At 38.8% G+C, this 15,459-nt stretch overlaps 1 protein-coding gene across 1 annotated transcript in view; it reads left to right on the top strand.

The window, feature by feature from the left end:
* Nucleotides 1–7,608: 7,608 nt before the first annotated feature.
* Nucleotides 7,609–15,459, top strand: part of SALL4 (spalt like transcription factor 4) — a 53,570-nt gene continuing 45,719 nt past the window's right edge. The window contains exon 1 of the mRNA XM_065566010.1: nt 7,609–7,768. Coding sequence (XP_065422082.1) covers nt 7,747–7,768 — 22 coding nt within the window. The 5' untranslated portion in view covers nt 7,609–7,746. The remainder of the gene's footprint in view (nt 7,769–15,459) is intronic.

Below are 15,459 nucleotides of genomic sequence, written 5' to 3'. Positions count from 1 at the left end.
TTCTGAAATCGTCCGAAACTGCCAAAAATGAAAAGACCATAAAGTGCAACTGGGCTGTGAAGTAAAATGTTAATGTTAAGGGAAAGGATTATTCTATTAACTTGTGGAACAAAGCTTTCCTAGTAAATGTTGTATTCTGCTATGCATTGAGTTCTTTTGTCGACTTTACAGCACAAATCACACTGTTCCTGCGTGCTCATCCACCTCAGTATTCTTTAATGCTTAACTCGGTGACCTCACAAAAATAATTGGTGTGAAGCAAATTTACTTAGCCCTCTGCCTTTATTTGCTGACTGAATGGCTGAGAGAATTGTGCATATTGTTTATGGAAATGAAGAGGGAGAAAAGAAAACAGAATGCTAGTCTACAGATAAAGATGGGCCCATGTGTAGATGAAAGAAACTACCATTATGACATAGGTTTGCATCTCTCCTTACACTTCTGGAAAAATAGATTAAATAACTTATATAGATATACTAGTACAGCTGCAAAACAACTTATTGACTCTATCTTTCAAGATCTGGGAAATATGTTCTCATTACAGTGGTTTAAAATAGTTAACTAGTTAATACTTAACTTTTTACAAGATCATTTTTAAGTAAAAAAAAAAAAAAGTCTTAATGAGTTTTTTAAAATACAGAGTGCACTTTCCCTAACAGTTTCCCCCAGACACAAAGCTAATACATTATATATTAGAAGAATCCATAAATTTTCATCTCATTTACAATAGATGTAAATTAGGAACAACTCCATAATAGTCACATTTGAATCCATTTAAATTTATACTAGTAAAACTGAAATCAGAATCCGGACCATTGTTTTTGGGACCAACACTTTTTCTGTGCTGTTATGCTGATAAATTTGTAACAATGTCCATGGCAAATCTGGATTTGTCCATTTATTTTGAGATTCTTTAGATGAGACCAGCTAAAAGGCAAACCAAAGAAACCATGTATCAGAGGGGTAGCCGTGTTAGTCTGAATCTGTAAAAAGTAACAGAGGGTCCTGTGGCACCTTTAAGACTAACAGAACTTTTGGGAGCATAAGCTTTCGTGGGTAAGAACCTCACTTCTTCAGATGCAAGACACTTCTTCTTGCATCTGAAGAAGTGAGGTTCTTACCCACGAAAGCTTATGCTCCCAATACTTCTGTTAGTCTTAAAGGTGCCACAGGACCCTATGTTACTTTTTACAAAGAAACCATGTTTATTAGCCTGATTATTTTTAAAAATCTTCTTTAGAATCAAACTACATATTTTGTCATATTGTGATGAATGTATTGAATCATTTTGCTTGGTGTGCATGTGATATTATGTATAATACAACCTAAGGGGACAAAATAGCTTCAAGAGATTAGCTAATGAGAACTAAACTATGCGTTTCAGAAGGTGTTGTTAGCATATTTTTCATCAATACTATACTTAACAGCGACTACCTAGCAGGAAATGGTATTTAATCTCTTGTTTTAGTGTAACGAGATTACTTTGTGTGCTTATGTTACATTCCATTCATAAAGGCTCACCTGTGTCCAGTTAATTAGATTCACTAGTTGGCTTCTTCATTTTAAAGTTTAACAAAATGCATTTGCAACATTTGCATTTATTAAGGATTTTTTATTTGTTTTGTTTTCTCAATTAAAGGGCATATTTACAGCAGTGTAAAACATAGGGATTTGAGAATTATAGGGGTTTGTGTGAACATTTTATCTGATTTTTGACCCATGTGGTTTTTCACCCCCTCTGAGATTCAAATAAACCTAACATTTTGAAGTGAAGGTCAGCTGAAATAAATGAGCTTTACCTGATTTTGAGTCAAAGTCATGTAAAACTATATTTTCACTTTATTTTGCTATAAAGCTTTGGGTCACCCTGGATTCTTTTGCATTGTGACCTATATTTTCTCAAAACTCATCCCAAATTTTATCAAAAGGCCCATGAATTTTGACAGATTACTGTTTGAAGAACCTGCTATGAATTTTGAATAAATCAGGTGAGGTTTGTGTAATACATTTTGAGTTCAACATTTTGTATGGCCCAAGTGATATTTCCGTTGAACATAGAGCAGTACTTCCTCCTCTGCCACCCACAGATAATATGAATCTTTTCTAAAACAACATTGTAAGCTCTGACCCATGTCTTTTATTTGTTCTGTGAAGTGACCATCATGCTTTTGGTCACTGGTATAAAGAAGAAATAATAGTAAGGAAAGTTAAAAGAAAAAGTAAACCTCACAAACAGCTGCATGCTGTTTGGCAGAGAATATTAAGGTGAATGTTCCAAGAACAGTGTTGGCAGCATCTCATTCCACCTCCAATGTGCTTCCACAAGAGCCTTAAAAATAGAGGGTTTGTGGTTTTTTGTTTTTGTTTTTTTGGTTATCTGTAAAAAAAAATGGTTTCGCTTTTCTAGAAAAACAAAACAACAAATAAAGTTGTGTACCACTCAACTGAGACGTGCCTGATTTTTAGTAATCGAGTTGTAACTAAACCATTCTGCTGCTTGACAGTACAATGAGCATAGCATACCCCTAGCAATATCAACACAGCAGCACAAAAAACATGCCAAACCTCTCTTTCACCCACCCACCTTCCTTTAACTTCCTTCAGTATAATCCTTAACCTTTGTTTTCTGTTGCACAAAAAAAAGTGCTAGCTTTATAATAAGAATGAGCTGTAAAGACATGTTTTTTCAAACCAAGATTGCACGGCTACCCCTCTGATAAAAATACTTGTTTTTCTTTATGACAACAGGAGAACTGCAGCTAAAATGCATTGGACCGTCTGTTTCTTTAAGAAGGTATTGTCTCTACTCTGAAGATAATGTTGGTTTCATGTATAGCTGATGCCATGTTAATTGCCCCTGATTAGTGAATAAAGGGGCCTAAAATCCTATCAGAAGGCCATAGTACAAGTATGTGACTTAACTCTTAACATAGTATCTAGCAATGGTTACAGTCCAACTGTCACTTAGTATTCACAGATTGGTCTTAGAAAATGAGGTATAAAACACATTGTGGGGTATAATTTCAGCCAGGCTCCTACCTGGCATCTACTTGTGCCTGAACTTCATGGGTGCAAACAACTTTCAAATAGTCTAAGGGCATGTCTACACTACAAAATAAAGTTGACTTAACTTACATCAGCATATAGCCATCGCAGTAATTCCATCGCTTGTGCATGTTTACACTTTGTTTCTTGTGTCGGCAGTACATGTCCTCACCAGGAGAACTTACACCAATTGTACTCTCCGTGTGGGGCATTGGGGGATGGCTTCTGAAAGTCAGCAACAGTCCATGTAAGCAACACAGTGTCTATACTGACATTGCATCAACCTAACTACACCATCGACATTGACTCTATGCCGGTCGTGGAGGTGGAGTTAGTAAGTCAATGTAGCGGGTGAGTTATGTTAGCGGGAGTGAAATTTTAGTGTAGACACTTAGAGTTAGGCCAACGTAAGCTGTCTTGCATTGACCTAACTCTGTAGTTTAGACTATGGCTAACACCCAAATGCATGCTAATGTCAGGATTCAGATTTGGCCTTAGTGGGTATTATAGGCCAGTGCTGTCACTTGTGTGTTCGCAGCCATTAAGCTATTTAAAGGGTGCATGGAAAAATTTGCAACAGAAGTTTGCACCAGGCATAAGTGTAGGTGTAACCCACATACCTTCTGGGTGTGGTGTTGTGTCCCATGTAGTGGCACCAAGACCACTTAGCGAGAGAGAGATAAAATGAATCAGCTCTACAGCCTTAGCTTAGCCAGTTGGCTTTTAGCTCATGTGGGAGAGGCTCATACATTTCGTTGCAGAGGTCCCAGGTTCGATCCTGCCCCCTGACAACCAGTGTTACAAGTGGGGGCTTGTCCGGGATTTCAACTGGGAAGTCGCTGAAGCTCGGGATGCACTTCCTCAGCTAGGGGAAGTATGTAATCCACATGCCTCCTAGGTGTGGTGTTGTGTCCTATGTAGTGGCACCGAGACCACTTAAAGAGAGAGATAAAATGAGTCTGCTGTACAGCCAGTTGGCTTTTGGCTCATGCACTAAGCTGCAAAGGTCCTAGGTTCGATCCAGCCCACCAACGACCGGGGTCTGTCGGTGTTATACAGGCATAAGTTTGTGCACGTGCAAAATTGTATGCTCACAAGTGTAGGGCTATACATCTCAGTATCCCTCCCTTATTTGATGTGTGTTTGGTGGTGTCTACAGCACCTGGGTTCCTCCTTCTGTGTAGTTTAAGGAGAGGCAAAAGCATGGAAAAGCCACAAGAGATGTGTGCCAAAGAAGGAGACGAATAACGCATCAAATCAGCGTGTGCTCCCCTCTTTGCAGTCTAAACAAATAAAAGCAATGGATTCATTCAGGCTACTCAGACCAGTTCCATGAACTAAACCCTCTGCCGTCTATGCCCTTGTTTTCAGTGCTTAAAAAAATGTATTTTTGCCTAATGATAACTAACGTATGCAAGCTAAACCAAGGTAAAAACACCATGAAGACTGGGCCGTTTTTTCCCCCACATGGTAAATTCACTGAAGTCAATCCCTGGAGGAGGCATAGGGCTGGTTTTACTTCACAGTAACACTGAAGTGCCTAGTCTTTATTGTGTTGTTTACCATGGGATTGTTCATGCACATCAGTTACCCCAAAATAAAAAATGCACATTTTTAGCAGTGAAGACAAGGCCTCTGATTTCCATTGGCGAGGTCACCAAGCACTGTGGAGGCCCAGAAGCCAAAAACAGAATGTTAGGTCTACTGCCTATGCTGTAATTAATGGGAAGGGATGAAGGGGAGAGCTGGATGAATTATGGTGGAAGGTGCCCTCCCTGTACATGGCCAGGGCTTCATGGGGATGGAGGCGGTGGGGGTGAGGGTTGTGGATTTTCTGCCTCATATTAGGCTTTGACTATTGCATTTAAGACACTTTCACAGCCCCTGAAGAGCAAGGAGAGCACATAGCTCAATGGCCATGCATTTAAACCCCCATGAATTTTTCACTACTATTTTCCCCATCCACATATATTTGGATTTGAGAGGGGAACACGGGCACCAAAGTTATTTAATGGCTATAGGCAGGGTGCTCCACACTGAAAGTCATTGACCAGGATTGTAGCCAGTTTGTAGTAACAGCAGAACTACCCAGACAGGTAATTAACACCCAAGTAACAGGATTATTCACTTCACAGGGATATTTGCATTTTAGATTTGCAATATTCATAGAGCAAAATGTTCCTGTTAGGAAACCTGCATTAGAATATCAGCTTCTCCCTTTATCTTAGCTGAGTTATATCAGCCTAGTAGCTTGAACAATGAAAGAACCTGAAGCAACTGTGTGATATCCTATTTGATATAGTTCTCTTTCCTCCACAACAAGAAAAAACAGAGCCTGAATCTCTTGGAGGAATCTGCTTGCTGAATAGAAGAAATAAATCCTAAAGCAGTAAGTATGTAGTGATTTCCCTAAAGTCACCCAAACATCATGTTCTGAGTTAAGAGTACTGGTGTTAGTGTATTGGTTCTCTGACATGGCATGATCAATACAGCACAACTGGTGGTTTCAATTAGAGTGAACTTCAGAAGAGCAAAGTAATGAATTCTCTAATCTGTGCTGGCAATGGGTGACTTTAAAGAGATGTGTGAGGCAGATGAACATGTCTCAGATTATTTTTATCAACATTTGAAGGAGAAGTAGAATATAGGCACAGCAAACACTGATAGACACACATAGCACAGCTACAAATCTATACAATTGAACACCAGCTATTTAGAATCCCAGAAGTATGAAAGATTTCCCCCTCAATAGAACCTTGCCCTGAACTTAATTCCTTCTCACGAGGACCAAGGGAATAATTTAGAAAAGACTAATCATATATGTACGAATGTTCCTCAGGGAATGTCCTGCACAGCCGTCCAACACAACGTGAGGAAATGTGACATTGTTAAATACTAATGTAAGATCAAGAAAATATACCAAGTAGGTGAATTTTCAGTAAAAGCTTCTCTACACTCCATATGAAAAACACAATGATTCTTTATGCCCCACCTAATGGAAAAATACTGATACAAATAGCCCTAAGATTTTGCATTTCCAGTCAAATGTTCCCAACTACTTACATTCTTGTCTAGAGCTCGTAGCCAGATGCCCAGTAAATTAAAGTTTTGTCTGATTCCTTTAGGATATATAAATTCTTTAAAAACATTCTCTGAGGACGTTTCCTGATTACAAAGTTAATTTAAAAGGGCACCATCAAGGGTATTAGGCCCAAAATTTGATTTGACCAACCATATGTGTTTTTTCTTATATTTGTTTACAAAGTCTGTGCAATTCTTTATATGTTTTTTTTCTTTCAAACCAAACAAAGATTTTTCTCTAGGAGAAAAAAAAAAAAAAAATCAATGCCATCAGCAGCTCAGGCTTCATGAGAAGCCCTACAAAAACTACCTAGTGTTCATACACAATGGAGGGAAAGCAAATCAGAAAGAGAACAGATTTCTTTCTCGCGCTTCCAAAAGGGGTGATCTTAATAAAGCAACTGAATAAACAGGATATTTTTAAAAGTTATGTAAAACACTTTGACCATAAGCCTTTGAAATAAACAAACATTAACACAGCATTTGTCAGCAGACTATAGAGTGTTGATTGATGTTTACAGAAGTTCCCACACTTCTGATCTCCTTCTCCCACAAATACAGACTACTTCCATATCTTCTCCACCCCCTCTGGGTATAAAGGTCAAGCCCTGAGATCCAGATATGTCCACTGTAGTTAGCATGTGCTGAATTTATCAGTTATTCAATCAATAACTTGTTAGATGTGTTCACGCAAAGACTGGGGCTGGATAGATTTTTTTGTTTTATTTATTTTGCCATAAACAACTTCAGTCTTGGCTACTAGCTATGCAGAAATTAATTGCTATGGCATAATGAAAACTAAACATGGCGCCATTTTCAAGTTCTTAATAGACATTGCCTCATGAAACAGAATCAGACCAACCCTACTACGTATCTAGCATTTCTGGCCTAGGAAATGAGAAAGGTAAGTGCTGATGGAGAGTGAAAGACATATCTTGTATATCAGATATATGATCTGAATATTTTACTAAAAGAGAGCGCCTACAATCCTTACATCATATATCAGCTAAGTAGCCCCACTGAAATCATTAGGGCTGATTGTTCAGTAGAGAACTGTTCAGTGTGAGCAGTGGTACCTCCAAATAAGAAAGAGATGATCTTTGCCTAGAGTGGGAAATACCACAATCTCAACTGCAAATTTACCTACCCTGATGGTAAATGCTGATTTAAAAAAAAAAAAAAAAACTTTAACATGACAAAAAAGAGAAGTAACTAAAATAATTAGATTATTTCATAGACAGATAAAAGAGAATCCTAATAAAGCATCACATCTCTGGTGCCTTCAGCAAGGTGTGTCTCTCTGGATGTGGCTTCACTGTACAGTTCACCCAGGCTCTTACCTCTATTTTAGCCCAACTCAGCTACCTCCCACATGGAAAACCCTCTCACCTGGGTTTGTAGGTGCTTTAAATCCAGGGTAGTTTACACAGCTGGGGGCATACATTAGAACCCAGGCTCCAGATTACCTTGGGCAAGCTTTGCAGTGGGGATTCAGACAAAAGAACTGGAGTTTGATAGTCCTCCAGTGCCCTTCCCACAGTTCCCCCCTAAGGACAGACAAGTTCTCTCACAGTAGAACAGGAAAGAATCCTAGAGCAGCTCAGTACAAAGAACCATGGGATGTGCCCCCAGACACACATGGGTGAGTACAGAAACTCTGAGGAAACAGTAATGCAGGTAGGGCTTTGCTGTAGAGATACTTACACTTGGGCTAAACTAACTTAGGTGCTCAGAACCAGATGCGCTAATCACCTGGCTTAACTGTGCAGTGCATTTTAAATGTACCCTTCAATGCCCAGTACCTATTGGAGCAGGTTTGTTTTGTTTGTTTGCATTTTTATTTATATTTTGACAAACCCCTCCCTAACCCCCGGACTCTTCCTTCCCCTTCCCCCTTTCTTTTCCAGTTTTTGAAGCAGCAGGAGCTGATGGAAATGTTTCCATTTTTGAAAAATGTCATCAACAGCCTGGAATTTTGAAAAAACAGTAAAAATGATGAAAATTATTCTTGATAATTTTACTGGGCTTTTTTGGTTTTGTTTGTTTTCCAGCTACCTCTAGTATCTAGGTATCAGCACAAGATGAGGATTCATATACAGTTCGTGTGTCCATTTTGCATGTGTAATTGTGCATCTTGCTTAAATTATGTAGGCAAATCAGTTATTTCTGTATAGAAGACATAACTACATACTCAGGTGCATAAATTGAGTCTTTAATCCTTGAAAATCAGGCCCATGTGTTTTGTTTTTTCTTGTTTACCACTTTAATCCCTCTTTTTTCCCTCTTGTCAGTGTCAAAAAAGAAAAAAAGAGGAAACACAAAACCATTTTAAAACCCTGCATTTTGGTAAAAGCAAATTCACAAACACAAAATTTGTTCTGTCCAAAACTTCAAAATCTAAGTGTTTTTTTTAATTTTTTGTGATTTGTTTGTTTTACAACTAGGCCATTCTGGAGTTTTTCTGGAAACTAAAGAAAGATGTCAGCTCAGCATACTCCTTTAGCAATTCCTGTATAGTTTCCCTATTTGTCTATGTATCTAAGCAATCATCATTGCAAAGTTCCCACTGACTTCAATGGAAGCAGGGTCAAGCCCACAGTTGGAGGAGCATGCCTGGATAGGGATTTAATTTCACAACAGCAAAACTTAAATATTCTTTTCATGCATTGGAATGTGTGTCATGCTTCCCAGCCCAAAGCCATAAGCTGGTCATCTGCAACAAATCTCAGGTCAATTTCATGCAGAATAAAAAAAGGAGAAACTAGGGAGCTGCTGTTGTAGCGGTATTGCTCAAAACTTATCTCTTTCACCTATAGAAATCGGTTCAGTAAAAGCTATTACCTCACCCACGTTGTCTCTCTGAACTGGGGAGCTGTCCAGCAAGAAGATAAAACAAAATAAAAGGGCCAGATTTTCAGAAAATCCAGATTCAGGCACCTGAAACTAATTCCTCAACTGGTATAAATTGGCATAGTTCCAATGAAGTCAATGAAGTGGAGCTGTGCTGACTTACCCCAACTGAGGATCTAGACCTGTTTGTATCCATGCCCTGTAAATATTATGAGTTGTCAGCAATAAGAAGCTATTCAAGGGAAACCTCTACTTCTTTTTCAAGATGATGAGACACTTTCCTGCTTTTATAGATATGTACACACACACCCCCTCTCAGTATTTGCTGTGAACAAATATATTGTATAAATGCCCTACATTCCATAAAAGTGAGACATGGCTGTTACCATTAACTTCAGATGAGGGTTATGGGTGCTTTGCACCCCTGAAAATCAGCCTCCACATGGCTCAAGTTGACAATCCAGGAAGGGCAGCACTCGGCCTAAATATCTGCACAGCAGTGTTAAAGCCCAGCAGCCCCAGCGTGAGTCAGCTAACACAGGCAGTCGTGGGTGTTTAGTTGCAGAGTAGACATACCCCAAATTAGGAATTGTTTTCAAAAATATAGTCCCTGACCTTTCTGAGTCTCAGTTTCCCCATTTGTAAAATAAGGATAGCAATACTTTACCAACAGCATGTGAGGCTTCATTGAGGATATTGTCTGCGTCATGCACTTACAATTAGGGCATTGGAAATGATTGAATAATAGTTTCAGTAGTGCCTTCAGAAGCATCAAAGCTTCTTCCAAAACAGCAAATCATGGGAATCACTTTACTTCACCTCCTACTGATAGGTAGCTATGTTCAGGGCTTGATGGCAACATGGCAGCCACTATAGTTGTGCTGTAAAAGAAACAAACTAAGGGATAGCTAGAACTGATTGATCAGGTTTTTTTGGTGGTTTTTTTGTTTTGTTTTGTTTTGTTTTTTGTCCACTGCTAGGTACTTGAGCACATGCCTACCTTTAATCAGGAGTTGTCCCAGGACTACTCACATGCTTAAAGTTAGGCACATGCTCAAGTACTTTTCTGCATCAGGGCCTAAATCTCCATGTTATTTATCTGTATGTGTTCTACTTTACATTCTAGTGCATAGTTGTAAAATAAATTGTAATCATATATACTCCCAATTATTTAAAAACAGTATTATCTATATTTTTTCCTATAGCAGGTCACTTAAGGAGATATGTTGTACAATTACAGAGAATGACTAACCATACCCCCCACTCAACCTGATAATTAATAGGAATAGAAGAGAAAGCCCTGTATTCTGAGTGCTGATCGGACGGCAATGGCACTCCAAACATCTGAAGGAAAAACAGTTTGTTAATTGCTGTCTAGACAGTTTATTGCTGCAATAAGATCAAAACACAGAATACTGAGGTTTGTGGTATGAATCATGCAGACTAAACAATTGTTTTATTGCATTTACAGAGTACTTGATTTATAACGCAGTCAGATTGGTAATAAAATTCTTCCATCGTTTATACTGAATAATTTCACCCCTTTTTGCATTTTCCTGTTATAATTCCATCTCACCGACTTTTAAAATGTGTTTTCTCTGTCATATATAAACAGTTTCTTATCTTACACCTCCTTTATACCATCACTAACCATACAATGCTCAACCAAGCCTTAATCAGGTGATGATAGTGTATATTATGCACCAAAGAATAGGCTTATTGGAATCAACTCTGTAACATACTACATGTAGAGGAAATTTAAGACAATGCCCCATGGTAAATATCTTTCTGTGCATTCCACATTACAATTTATCATACATGCCATTGAGTTATTTTCTTACCTTATTGCTGTGCAGATCTTTTACTGAGAAGTTTGACTCCTCCTTCATCTTCTTTGGGTGTCTTCCGAAGACAGAGGTTTAAGGGGAGTTTTTGTGGCCTCAGTGATTTCTAGGATATTGAAAGTTTCTATTGCCTTTTCTGAATTCTGAACTCAGGTTAGCTGAACTGGAAATGGGAGCTAACCTGAACATCTGCCCCAAAATGCCAGCTTTTTCTGAGGATCAAGAAAATCTGGTTGACTTTTTATTTTTTTTTAATAAACTTTTGTGAATTTCTCTTCAATTCTTGGTTTCAGCTAGTGCTGGAAATGCCAAAACATGTGGGTTAAAAAAAAAAAAAAAAAAAAAGGCGGGGGGGGGGGGGAATAATGGGACAAAACAAAATGCTGGATCAGAACACCCTACAGCTTTGGAGGATTTCTGATCAAAGATCCAAACTTTATGGCTGACCATTCATTCAGTTATGGCCAAACCAAAACCCCAAAGCAGAAGAATTCCAAATCCAGAGGATTTTGCAACCAGATCCAATTTCATAACGTGGAAGTTGACATTCTGGCCCCATTGAAATCATTCGGAGTTTTTCTGTTGACTTCAATGAAGTCAGGATTTCACTCAGGAAATTTAGCGTAAATATGTTCCCATTTTAAATCTGACCCAAATAGAGAAAAAGAAGTACTGGATTTCTCATTGAAAAGCTTGTTCCATATGGTGTCCAGCCAGAACTCTAGCCAAACAAAAAAATAGTTTGGATAAGTTCCGCTAAGCATCAAAACGGAATTGATTAATCTTTTGCAGGTCAACCCTCATCCCCCTTGACATCAGGAAAATTACACATATTAAGGGCCTGATCCAGCGAAGCACTTACATATATTATTCAAAATTCAAGTGTAGTCCCATTGCTGTACCTGACTTTAATTAAACTGTCCATGTATAAAGTTATGCACATGCTTAAGCGTGTGCGTCAGGGCACAGTATTACACAGTTGTGTGGCTCACTTCAGTATGGAGTTCAGACGAAACCATCTTGCATTCCTCACAATGATACCACACACAACTGTGCAATATTTGACTTCTTTGTGCGAAATAATAGATGAAACACATCCCGCTGGCGCCAGTGTCAGTAGTGACCCTAAAGCAAATCAAAACTTGATTGGAGAGGCAACCTTTGAAGCCTTAAAGGCTTTTAAAATTAGGAAATAGTTATGGGTGTTTTATTAAGGCAAGTTTCACTGGATAATAAATTGGTGCTGGCTGCAAACATGCCCATTTCATTGGGAGCCAGCTTTCAGCATTCATCTTTTAGGCAAAATAGTAATAATGAATCATGTTTCCATAAAAACTTTCAGCTTTGCAAACCACTTTGCAAACTACTTCTATACATCACCACTAAAATTCAGCCACCTCTGGGGCAGATGGCACAAGACAGCCACTATTCAGGGACCCCTTAATCTTACTCAGCTCTTAAAACTCTTAAAAGTTCCATAAACTAGACAAGCACTACATAGGGCAGCAAATCCAATGGCTAATAATCCCAGAGAGAGAGAGAGAGACCATGAAGTTCCCCTCTGACTCAAATATGTGAGATCCTGTGTTATTGGTATCTTTGCTGTAGTTGTTGACCCATGATACTGTGAGCATTTTAAAGATGTCAAGGCCGATGCTCAGCAGTTCGCGTCTATAGAGCTACACCAATTCACAGTAGCTGAGCACCTGGTCCTTCATCTCTGTCCTGCTGTCTAACTTTGGGCTATGTGATCCTATCATGCAATTTAAAAACCGCAGAATGTTGGCGGTGGTTTAGATTTGCACATCTCTTAGACTGTTCCATTGTATGTTAAATTATATTGGACTCACTCCTGATCCCTTTTACAAAAGGCCATTGTTTGGTTATTTATCTGCATATAGTTAGCCTACTCAACACTGAAATGGCACTGCCTCCCAGGAGGATGCCCTGTGGAATTATACTTGTACCATGTAAAGAGTGGAGTGTTTAAGAGTGAGGATTATTTTCCAGAGTTTCCACTTGGGTTGAATTTTTAGTGATACTGATCCAGATGCAAAGATGGAACAGGAGTCGTTTCAGATTTCAGCGAGAACAGGAGTCTTAATGTTAGGAGTGATTTCAGAAATTGTTGCTGGATTTATTCACTGTTTATCATTATTGTTTAAGGGTCTGATCCAATGCTGATTGACGTAAATGAAAAGACTCTTGTTTACTTCAATGGGGGCTGGATCAGGCCTTAAAGGATATGTCCTGCAATGCGCTGAGCGCTTGGGCCATTCCACTTACCCATGTGATTAACTTTAAGCATGTGAGTAGTCCCATCATGACTTCAGTGTGTCCACTTGATGTGCTTAAAGATAAAACATGATTAAGTGCTAATTCCTAAGTACCCACAGTGTGCTCATCACAGAACAAGACCCAGTACCTGCTCTTTGGAGCTGAAATATAAAAGCTATATTAAAGCATCTAAATCACAGCCTGAAATCTGAAGAATGAGGAGTACTTGTGGCACCTTAGACTCGAACCTTAGAGTGGAAGTCTTGTTAGAGTTGCTATGGCAACACCCATTTTTTCATGTTCTCTGTGTATATATATCTTCCTACTCTATTTTCCACTGCATGCATCTGATGAAGTGGGTTTTAGCCCACGAAAGCTTATGCCCAAATAAATTTGTTAGTCTCTACGGTGCCACAAGTACTCCTCATTCTTTTTGCTGATACAGACTAACACGGCTACCCCTCTGAAGCCGGAAGTCTGTGGATGAAGAGTTGCTCCATACCAGGACAGTGTCCAGCAGTATTATGCAAGGAGCTGGTACCGTGTTTAATAAGAGAGCAGTTTGTTTATGCCTAGAAGTGAGACATTCTTGGACTTAGCCATACAAATTTGTGCTTCGCTAGTAGAGCTCAAGGTTTATGTATATTTCATTCTTTCTTCATGTAAGATGGGGGGAAAGCTGTAACTTTATCTGATTGTTATTGGTTATTAGCAAGCTATTACATTTAAATTGAAATGCTGAAGGATATATATTGGACTTGATTCTGATCTCACTTGAATCAATGCAACTCAGAAGTGGCTTGACACAAAAACTAGCACGAGTGGGATCAGAATCAAGCTCCTTGTCCTAGTTTCTGTCACATAAACACCAAACTGTTATAAGTAACTAATTTCCAAACTGTTTATTATCCAGGGTAAGTAGCAAAATAGTTGTATCATCCAACACAGCCTGAGAATGGCTTCTCATTTTAAGAGCAAATAAAACTAAATAGCACTGACTTGTTAGTGATACAGCTTGTGGAACTGAGTAGAAACACACAGAAAAGAACTTAATCGGACTAGGGCCCCAAGACAAACAGGAGAAGGGGTGGAAGAAAGACTGGACAACAGTAAAGCTACCACATCTCACACAGATATTCCTGTTTACTATTAACATGGAAATTGTCTCTGCTCATTAGGTGGCAAAGCATCACTTTGCTTTCATTGGAGATGCCACCGCAGTGTTATTAGATTGAGAATGGTTTCCACAGCTGTTGCTGCACCCACCCTCAGTCAACATTCTCACAGGAATAATGTAACACCTATCCACAGACAGAAAACACAGCACAGCAACAATTTAAAAAACAACATCTGAGTTAACTACTGCGTTGAGGAAACAAACTCTTTTTAAAAACAAATAAATAAATAAAAGACCCATATTCTAATGTGTTTATGCCATTTGTTGCCCTGAAGACTTTACTGATGTGGCAATGACATTAATTCAGATCTGAAGATGCTGAGTAGTATGGGGAAGGAATAAGGACTATATTTATCAGTGGTGTAACTTAATTGAAATCAATGGCCTACATTTTCAAAAGTGACTATTGAATTTGGACGCGCAATCTCATGATGCCTTAAAGAGGCCTGATTTTCAGAAGATGAAGTATGCACCACTTTCAGAAAACCAGGTCCCTTTACCATGTGTCATGTTGGGCAAACAAAAAATTAGGCACCTGAAATCACCACTGGTCACTTTTGAAAATTTAGGACAGTGGAGTTACAAGTATGAACATGATCTGAGACTTTAAACATATATCATAGAATATATCTGATGGCATTCAAATGGAAGGTTTGGATAGTTTGAGTAATGAAGCAATCCACACTACAGACTTCTGCTGGTCTAGCTATGTTGGTCAGGGATGTGAAGAGATGCCTGACATAGCTTTGCCGTCAGAAATCCCTCGTGTAGATTCAGTTATACCAGCAAAGCTGTGCTTTTACAGATATACCATAGTTTGTTTTGCTCTATCGGTGCAAAGCATAGTTTTGCTGGTATAGCTGTGTCCAGACTAGGAGTGGTTTGATGGTATACTAGTATTCCTAGACCAAAAAAGAGCTCCTAGTGTAGATGTGGCCCTTGGCTATACTAGCAAACACTCCTAGCGTAGCTGCAATTTGTACTGGCAAAAAAAGCCCTTTTACTGGTATTGCTTATACCAGTTCCCCAAGCAAAATAAGCTAAAAATACTACCAAAAAGCCCTTTTTTTTATTTTTGCTTCTGCACTAGGGCTTTTGCCAGTATAGCCATGTTGGCAAAATATCACATCTCTAACTGATCTAGCTATACTGGCTATGGTGAATTTTAGTCCACATGTTATTTAC

The sequence above is a fragment of the Chrysemys picta genome, chromosome 13 (genome assembly GCF_011386835.1).
Source record: "Chrysemys picta bellii isolate R12L10 chromosome 13, ASM1138683v2, whole genome shotgun sequence".
In the NCBI taxonomy this organism is placed as follows: Eukaryota; Metazoa; Chordata; order Testudines; family Emydidae; genus Chrysemys; species Chrysemys picta.
Note: the sequence above shows the minus strand (reverse complement) of the source record. Positions and strands in the feature narration are given on the sequence as shown.